This window comes from Lissotriton helveticus, chromosome 1_1, assembly GCF_964261635.1.
Source record: "Lissotriton helveticus chromosome 1_1, aLisHel1.1, whole genome shotgun sequence".
Taxonomy (NCBI): Eukaryota; Metazoa; Chordata; class Amphibia; order Caudata; family Salamandridae; genus Lissotriton; species Lissotriton helveticus.
The window spans coordinates 90,605,802-90,615,860 of record NC_136057.1 but is presented as its reverse complement, the minus strand read 5'-3'; the positions used below and the strand labels follow the sequence as shown (position 1 = coordinate 90,615,860).

The 10,059-nt window shown below is 47.5% G+C and overlaps 1 protein-coding gene across 1 annotated transcript; it reads left to right on the top strand.

Moving 5' to 3' along the window:
* The first annotated feature begins 1,165 nt into the window (after positions 1-1,165).
* On the top strand, positions 1,166-4,123 carry LOC144758892 (uncharacterized). The gene is made up of 2 exons (XM_078646455.1): positions 1,166-1,217; positions 2,694-4,123. The coding sequence occupies exon 2, from the start codon at positions 2,726-2,728 to the stop codon at positions 4,121-4,123; it is 1,398 nt and encodes a 465-aa protein (XP_078502581.1). The 5' UTR covers positions 1,166-1,217; positions 2,694-2,725.
* Positions 4,124-10,059: the final 5,936 nt, after the last annotated feature.

Here is a 10,059-nt window from a genome sequence, read left to right as displayed (position 1 = left end):
TCCTTTTATTTATTTATTTATGCATTCTTATATAGCACGGACTTTACCCGAAGGCGTCAGAGCGCTTCACATTAGGAACAGAAATGAAACATAATGAGAAACATTACAAAAGAACAGATTGCAAAAACATACGTTACTTACATAAGGTAATAGTGACAATTGTGAGCAAACAAAATACATGAGGTAGTAAAAACTGTGAGCAACCAAAATACATGAGGTAGTAAAGGTAATAGTGACAATCGTGAGCAAACAAAATACTTGAGTAAAAATTGTGAGCAACCAAAATACATGAGGTAGTCAAAAGTGCACAAGAGGAAATGAAAGTGACAAGTGTGCAGTTATAAGAGAAAACAGAGTATAATTAGAGGTATAGTCCTGCAATAAGTGCTAGACACTCAGGCTCAGGAACAAACGTTACGTGGGCAAGGTGGCACTTGTGCAAGTATCAAAGGTAAAGACATGTGAGAGGTAGCAGCCGTGTGTTACAAGGGCAGAGTGGTGTGTGCATGTTACAAAAGGGCACCGAACACCAGTACATGGAAAATACTGCAAAAAGGCAGACCCTCCAATCACAGGCATACACTGGGAAGGCACTTCCATGGTCATGGAAAGTAGAAATTATCAGTAGTGGGAAGTCTTCCTCACAAATAGCAAGAGGACGTGAATTACTTTTGGAGGTGTCTCTGACAGACCCTCAGGGCTCCTCCTTCCACTGGACAGACATACAGACCCTCAGGGCTCCTCCTTCCACTGGGCAGACAGACAGACCCTCAGGACTCCTCCTTCCCCTGGACAAACAGACAGACAGACCCTCAGGACTCCTCTCCTCTGTAGGAGGCTGGGGCTCGCTGCAGGTGCTGACTCTGCCCCTCGTGACCCGGACACTATCACACTCACAACAGCCTGAGGAGAGCTCGGCAACATCCGGTACTGACACTGACTCTGCCCCCGCTGACCTGGAAGCAGACATTACTGAGAGGGCGGGGCGGAGCTAATGTTCCTTCTGAGAGGAGGTTTCATTCAGCCTCCGCTGCTGCCGCTGACGCTGCCTCTGGTGACACGGACACTGTTCTCCTCTCAGGCCCGAGGAGAGCTCCATCGGCTCTGCTGCTTCTGCCGACTCTGCCCCGGGTGACCCGGAAGAGAAACTGATCATGAGTTTCCAACAGTGAAAGAGAAGAGAAGAGAAGAGAAGAGACCCTGAGAGAGGAGAGAGGGTGAGACTGAGGGGGGAGGGGGGGGGGGGTGGGGACAGAAGAGGGAGGGGGGGCTGAGGAGGGAGGGGGAGGGGCATAGAGGGGGAGGCAGAGGGGGGCAGAGGGGGGCGAGGAGGGGAGTGGAGGAAGGGCGGGGGCAGAGGGGGGCGAGGGCGCCTCACATTCCACCAAACAATGCCTGTCTATAGCAGAGGCTAGGTTGCAATAAACTAAAGTGAAACGCTGAGAAGACAGAAGTTCTGCTTATTAATTGTCATAATGACTAGTGCCTTGATGCCTACTAGCCTTCGGAGATGGGCACGCTTCCGCTCTTTGCTCAAAATATGTAGAGCTTGAAAGTAAAGATCAACAGTGCTTTCTCGGTCTGGCAAGGCCTGTGAGTCGTGTCATTGTGCATGTATCATATTAAAAGCCTGAAAGGGATTGCCTCTTATTTGACACTAGAAAGCAGGCGCCTTGTAGCACCAGCATAGGTTGGGTCCAGTTTGGACTGGTCGAACATCCTCTACTTACAGTTTCCTACACTCCACAAGAATGTTTATTTTGAGAGCCCAAAGCATGGTCAATGCCTCCTTCTCAGTAGTGGAATGTCTACATTCAGCCTCCAGCAAAGCCCCAGATGCAAAGGCAATCATGACTTTCTTTCCGATCATGCCGCTGTTTCAGTTCAACTCCTAGGCCCTTGTCTCTGGCGTCCGTAACAACGCAATGGGGCAAAACTATGCAGACTGTGAGCATTCACAAGACTCTCCTTAACATCTGCAAATTCTTCCCGTATTCCCTACTCCTCACATAGTCTGCACCCTTCCTCAGCAGGGCTCACATGGCACAAGTAAATTAGGTACAAACTGAGAATAAAATGTTTCTTACCAAAAACGTGAGTGCCTCTTCTTTCTTTATGGGTCTAAGTATTTCGTGTGTGGCTTTAATTGATTCATTTTAGGGACAGACCCCATCAGCAGAGATTATGTGACATGGGTAGCTTCTGACCAGCAAATTTGTATTTTTATCTGGGACTTTAAATCTATTATTCCTCAATGCTCAATTTCATAGAGAATATCTATTATGGTAAAATAAAGAATTACAAAAACATAATAAGTCCGTTAAATTATAGGGTTAGGTTTGATGAGGTCATACTGATAAATTTTGAAGCTTAACAGATCAGCTCTGGATAGGGAGTCCTCTCCGGCAGGGCAGAGCGGACCTGCATGAAATCTCACCATATCATGTAAGGGCAGCACTGAGCGGGGTTTAGATGTGTAGCACGGTAACTCCTGATGTCCTCGAGGACAGCCTGGCCTTGAGCAGGGTAGATCCTCTCCAGCTCGTGAGACAATTTAGTTCTTTCGAGCCATTAGCTGGACTGAATAATTTTTATTTAAAACTTAAACAACATGTGGTAAGACAGGAAGGAGTATTTTGACCTAATTGTCCTGTGATAATGTGTTGTCTTTTCTATTTTCTTCCCCTTCACAGACATCTGAAGACTTGAACATCAGAATTTCAAAATGGAGAAAAAGCAGGTTCCAAGACTAAAAGGCGAAGTGCAGTATTCATCTGAACCCGTAGGAGTTGCACTCCCTTCTTCTCCTATCCATAATGTGCCTTCTTCAAGATCCCAAACTGATGCTCAGAGGGACTGTGAAATAGAAGCCCTATCAGGGAACCCGCCTAACATGATCCTTTTATCTATGTTGAAGCAGTTGGAAGCCAAACTGGATAACTTGCAGAATACCCTAGAGGACGTGCCGTCAAGAGTCGCTGGGCTTATGGAGCAAATCTGGATAGCAAAGGGTCTAGATCACCTTGAAAATGGGGCATTGTCTTTGGAGAGGTTCAGTCCGGTGGTGGTTAGAGATTGTCCTCTCAGCAGGTCCCCTCCGATCAATCATTCAGTCAGGGCCAAGGAGGTGAACCAATGCCTTCAATCTACATCTTCACCTGGTCGTGATCCACAGCCGAATCAGTGTCTTCAACCTACGTCTCCTCATGGGCATGAAGCAAAGCAGAGCCAGTGCCCCCAACCTCTGTCTCCTTATGGGCATGAACCAAAGCAGAGCCAGTGCCTCCAACCTCTGTCTCCTCATGGGCATGAACCAAACCAGAGACAGTACCCCCAACCTCTGTCTCCGGCTGGCCCTGGACCACGGCAGGATGGTACTGTCTCCAGGTGCCCTCCTCCGGATGTTCAAGTCACCCCAGGTGAGCCAAGCCTTCGTCTTCCACCAGTGTTTGATGATGGGCAGGAACTACAGCTGGACCAGTGCATACAACTAGTTTTCCCAGTTGAACAGGAACAAGAGGAGCACGTGAAGAAGGAACCATTGTATGCAGATAGTTGGGGCGCACAACAGAACGTCTGCATGCAGCCACTGTTTCACGAGGGACATGAGCCACAGCGAAACCACTGCAGACAACCAGTGCTCCCAGATGGGGAGGGACCAAGTGTACTCCTAAAGCAAGAGTTGTTGTGGTTTGATGATGACGGTCAACTGCAAAACCTCTGCAGACAACCAGCATTTCAAGAAGACCAGAGTCTGCAGCTCAACACATGCCTGCAGGTGCTGTCTGATGCACATGAACCACATCAGAACTGCAAGAACGAACCAATGCACCTTCAGGCACTCAGTCCAGAGCGCGGCTATAAGCTAGAACCACCGAGTCCTGAGGACTACGATCAGAACTACAAGCAAGATCCACTGCATCCTGAGGACCGATATGAGAACTCTGACCTACAACCAACATGTGCTGATGCGCAGGGCCCATCTGGATCCTCATCCTTCCTGCCACAGAATGTTCCTGATACTGATGGAGCTATCGCTAGAGACCCATTGGAGAAAGGAAATACAGACGCAGATGGATTGCTGCTCAAAGCCATCCCAGGTATTTGGTTCGTACTGAATTAACATGCAGAATGGCGAGTAACTTGTACAGTTCTGAGGGAATGTAGCATAAAATATCTCCAAAGTGGATCTTGCCACATTTTTAGTAAGGCCTGCGGGGGGCCAAATCTGAGTTGTGTGGACTGGTATCTTTGGGGGCGGGGCCTTGAGTACACCAGAAGCGGTTATGTACCTAGTATCGCCTTTATTTTCGCAAAGGAGTTTCTCCTTCCCGTTCAGTGATCGGCTAAGAATTGGGACTCTGCACAAGAAAAATGACATGAATTCTGGTCTATGCATGAGACGCCCCATTCCGGGCACAGGAATTAGTGGCAGAATCTGTGATTTCAATCGAAGCTCCACGATACTCACCATCCCCTAAGTGTGAGATGAAAGTGAGGTGTTATTCACCAAGAGTAACATTGCCCTTTTTTGTTGCTAGTGCACACTAAAGCACTTTAGAGATGGGTCTGGGTCTATGTGATGTGTGATTGCCCAGAATATAGGAGGATTTCTGGGTCAGTCAGGGTCTACTGCTTAGGAGGAGAGGAAGGCAGTGTGAAGAGGACAAGTGATCTGTAAGTCAGGTCTGTAGTGGTGGGATGGCTGGGGTAAGGTCCGCGGCCCCCCAGAGCCTTCGATAAGAAGTGGTCTATATCTGTAGTCTGTAGGTACATGTACATAGAATTGGGGGGCCTGCAGGTCAGAGAGGGTCAGTTTTATTATAACATACTACATCATGTAGAACAATGTACAAGTTCAAAGAGGTTTCAAGATTAAGTGTTGTCTGTAGGGTCAGGTGCACAGTACAAGGTGGTCTGAATATCAAGCCGGGTTAGTTGTATTACAGTATACATGATTGGGTGATATATTTTCTTATGTTTATTTTATCTAATATGGGCCCCATTATAAGGCCTCAGCTGTGTCTGCCATTATGTCTCCTATTACATTTCCCTCACTGTTTCCTCCCTCCAAATCGGCAATATCAGCGATAAAAGAAACTCTGCTGGAGGGTGGGTGAAGTATCGTGATTGCTCTGAGATATATGGAATTACTGTGGAAATTTGGCTCTGAGATATGTGGAATTACTGTGGAAATTCGGCATCTGAGTCCCCCAGTCATTCGAGAGTACTATGATTGCATAAGATTATTGGCTCTGTGATCATGTTTATGCGACCAATAGCTTTACAATATCACATGCATCTTTTGAAGGTCAATGAATCTTTCTTCCTTCTTTAGATAGCTATTGTGTCTTAGCCCCTCTTTAGACAATTCAGTGAACATTACGAGGACCAAATCATTCAAGTTTCTACCTCTCAGCACAAAATGGTGCCGTACAGTGTGTTGCGATAAGCTGTAAGCATAGCCCTGACAGCATCGTCCACATTTGATACCCGCCCTGAAAAAAAAACCCTGATTGGCCAATCTGTTCATCCTCTCTGCTTGGCCATTACACATGTAGTCCAACAGCACAATGGCAAATTTTTGATGCACAGGAAGCATCTGAAGCAGATCTTAAAAAAATAATATATATATATATATATATAGATAGATATAGATATATATATATATATATATATATATATATATAAATATATATTCTCTCTCTCTCTCTCTCTCTCTCTCTCTCGCTCTCTCTCGCTCTCTCTCTCTCTCAATCTCTCTCTCTTCCCCCTCCCCCCGCCCCCACTGGTATTACCATTCAAAAGAGGTTGATTATCAGTTCATATTCTGAACTTGGTCCCGCACAAGGATGACTGAAACTTTTTAGTTGCCCACGTGCAGTCCTACATCCTATGCTCAATCGTTGAGTGTTTACGTTCATGTGGTCACAGTGTGTGTGATGCATTGCACACTCCTCATTTCCTTTACCTTGAGTCACTACAGCACCATTGCCAATGCTACCAGTATCATCATTGATACAGCACTCATTGCCTGGTAGATATGGACTCAGGAGTGCTGCATTGAGCAGTTTTCCCCTAATCTCTGCAAATGCACTTTCCGGTCTCCAACCCCAGACAAATCAAACATTCTTATTGAAAAGGTTGTGAAGTGGTTCAGCAATCAATGCAACATTTTCAGTACATTTTGAACACAATTCATATATTCCTGTGAGGAGGACCCCGAGAGTAGGGCCCTGAACCCCCGTTACCTGTCCTGGAAGCTGGAGATACCACAGAAAACCAGGGGGCGGCAAGGGTTAACCTGTTGCTCCAGACCTCACCTTGCAGGAAGAAGGAGGTGGCTTTATGGAGACGGACCAATCAGGAAGGCCGACAAGAAAAGAAAAGGCCGAGACTGAAGACGCGGAGAGACCCTTTGAGGAGGAGGCCGGAGTGTGCATCGAGTTGTAGCAGCAGGATGCCGGAGGAGAGAAGAGGGAAGAGATGTTGAGAGCACGGGACGACAACGGCAATGATAACCCGGATGAAGTAGAGGAGTGGAGCGAGGATTGGTGGATCCCCACCTCCCCCAGGAGGTGCGAAAACGCTGCCGCAGCTCAGGCTAGGACGGTGAGCGAACCGGGTGAAGTGAGGTAACCAAGCTAGAAGGGGAGAGCATATTGAGGTACAGGGAGGAAGTCAAGGGGTGGTTGTACTGCACCAAAGTAAGCCACATATTGTCTTTTCTTTACTTTACTTTACTTTATCAATGTATAAAGCGCAAACGAATCATCCCCAAGGGGATCTCTCGGAGCTTTGAGAGATGGGTACTTGGTGGGCGGGCACATCTAAAACAGCCATGTCTTTAAAAGTTTCTTAAAGCTGGTTAGTTCCCCACAGGTATAACCAACAAAAGGAGCTCAAGGGGGAAGGTACTAAGGAGGAGGAGGCAGCCCCCCACTCAGTCAGTATTCAACACAAAATACCTCCTCCAACAGACACCAACATGTCAGACAGATCTGGGGCAGAGTTGCACAATGGGTCATACTCTTACTCAAGAAGTGTATCCTTAACACTAATCTGCAGGTCGTGGTGTAAATGCTACAACGTTTAGTAAGGTCTTATCTCATTCCCACCCGTGGAACAAAAACGTGTGAGAACACAGAGAGAGCGCCTCACGGTAGTAACACCCGAGGGGGTTCCTTACCTGATATTGTCAGTTTACCCACTTCTCATCATTGGTCGCTCTCTCTTTGTCGTGACAAAACATACAGAGAAAAACACCCAGATAATTATAGATGTGTGAATACAAACTATAAAAAGTGCTGTGTAAATAAGCGATCTAATCAACCGCTCATCTGTCTCCCAAAAGTGACCAAAAATAAGTGAGTGCACCTAGAAACCCTACAATGGCCAACGTGCAGGAAGATGGCCAATGCTAATAAAACTAGGACCCACTCGCTAGCTGTATTGACTTTATTCTGTTGCTGCAAGTAGTTTAGAATTAAAAATGGTCCAGATTATACCATGCTTAAATGATGCCAACATGTTTCATTGCTATTGTTTCAGCAAATTCATCAGGGCAGCGTTGGGGTTTACTGATTAGGGTTAAGTTTTTCTCAATTTTCATATAACCTGTGATAAAATAAAACAACACACGCATACATCACAGCGGAAAGATAGTATGTGTGAACATAATGTAACTGCTGATGTTGCAACAACAATACACACACCAAAACGAAGGACATATACAATAATTTACCTCATGGTTGCCCATTAGCTGCATACCAGCAACCACCAGTAGTCGAAGGGCAGCGTGTCAAAAGATCACGTGCTCCGAGGCAGTGCAATTTGAATTAATGCAACCTGCAAACATAAAAAACGCACAAAGGTGCTGTGAGGGCATTAATCTCATTCTCTGAATAATTGCCCTTACTTAAGTCAAAACAGTGTCCATTCTCAAAACATAAACAAGACTAGTGTAAGAAAAGCCTTACTTTCATGTCGGAAAAGAATACAAGCAAACGAATATCTCGCTGTACTAAGCCTAAGGACAGGCTCGGGCTCTCCATGCTAGCAGCCCGTCGTTTTATGGCGGAAAATGAGAGCTTCTCAAGAAGAAATGAATAGGGATGCAGAGGAGGTGAGGCCTGTCCAGGGATGCAGAGGAGGTGTGGCCTGTCCTGGGGTGCAGAGAAGGAGAGGCCTGTCCAGGGGTGCAAAGGAGGTGAGGCCTGTCCTGGGGTGCAGAGAAGGAGAGGCCTGTCCAGGGGTGCAGAGGAGGTGAGGCCTGTCCAGGGGTGCAGAGGAGGTGAGGCCTGTCCAGGGGTGCAGAGGAGGAGAGGCCTGTCCAGGGGAGCAGTGTCTCTCTTCGGGGCCTGTGCATAGCGCCCCGAGGCTCAGAGCGGAGTCAGAGGCGCTGGATGGGGTGGAATTAACTCTGGGCTCCTGTGTCCTTAATGAGAATCCTTTACCGAGAGGCCTGTCCTGGGGTGCAGAGGAGGTGAGGCCTGTCCAGGGGTGTAGAGGAGGTGAGGCCTGTCCATGGGGAGGGGCAGAGGAAGAGAGGCCTGTCCAGGGGGCAGAGGAGGTGAGGCCTGTCTAGTGGTGCAGAAGAGGTGAAGCCTGTCCAGGGGAGCTGTATCTCTCTTCGGGGCCTGTGTATATCGCCTGAAGCTCAGGGCAGAGTCAGAGGCTCTGTATGGGGTGGAATGAACTCTGGGCTCCTCTGTCCTTAACGAGAATCCTTCACCGAGAGGCCTGTCCAGAGTAGTTGAGGCCTGTCCAGTGGTTAGAAGAGGTTAGGCCTGTCCTGGGGTGCAGAGGAGGCGAGGCCTGTCCAGGGATGCAGAGGAGGAGAGGCCTGTCCAGGGGTGCAGAGGAGGAGAAGCCTGTCCAGGGGTGCAGAGGAGGAGAAGCCTGTCCAGGGGTGCAGAGGAGGTGAGGCCTGTCTTGGAGAGGTAAGCATCTGAAAAGAAGAGTACAGTGCTGGATACAACTCTTTCTGGCGGGGAGCGCAGGTGTCATCAGGGCAGGCACACAACATGGGGTCATGTCGTGAGTAACTTTGAACCTGGCAAGGATGAGTGATGTGTGGTGGGCTTGGAGTCTGCAGTGACCTCTTTCTTGATGTCTGTGGGACGCGATGCATGAGTACTACCATCATTCTCTCACTGAGAAGAGGTGTGGCGCAGCGGCCAGGGAGCCTGACTCCGGGCCACTGGGTTCACTGTTCGATCCTCGGCGGCAGGTTAGCCCAGCACCATGTGACTCTGGGCAATAGCTCGCTTAATCTTTCCGACAGCTCCCAGCGCCGGGACACCTCTCCGGAGGCAGCTGTGCACTTTACAAATGCTGGTATTTAATTTCTTTTCATATCGCTGGTGCTCGCTGCTCACGCTGCTTCAACCCATTACACTGACCTCAGGTTAGCTCACTAGCCAAGCGCCTCCTACTTTTGGTTAAGTTAAGGACACCCTTACAGTTGAATTTAAATGAGGAAGTTTTAGCAAAAGAAAATAATAAAATGACAAATTGCGCTTAGGATTTATTGTGGTGGTCATTGTTCAAAGGCCCCCCCCCAGTGCACATTGATTTCTTTCAGTAATTCTTGTTTTAGGGAGAGTTGAATGTGTGAACTTGATGGTGTCTCCACCAGAGGGGTTTGGGATTATGGAGAGCACTTCTGGCAGAAGTGCTCCTGCTAGACTGAAGAATGCAAAGAGTGTGGTCTGTTGTAAAACAAGCAAAGTGCGATGTCATTCTCTTGTTTTGAGGGATAGAGTCACAATTAATTCTTCATTTTATGGGTGCGGTTAAAGCTACATTTTGTCGAGCTTTGTTTTCATGAACAGTTATTGGCTGTTGTAGTTGTTGCCTCAACATGAACCTTGTTGATAATGCGTGCTCTCTGCTGGTATTGGAGCAGTGGACACCAACATTCCTTTCAGTTGTAACTTTGGTTTCCCTCCTGTGTCCTGTTAAGGCAGACAAAGCTGTATTTGTTTTGGTCATTGATAATACGTCTCGCCTTTTGTGTCTGTTTATTTTGTATTGATTCTCATTGTGAATGGGTGC

Coding starts and splice junctions, on each gene's coding strand:
- LOC144758892 (XM_078646455.1), top strand. CDS start 2,726: ATGGAGAAAAAGCAGGTTCCAAGACTAAAAGGCGAAGTGCAGTATTCA.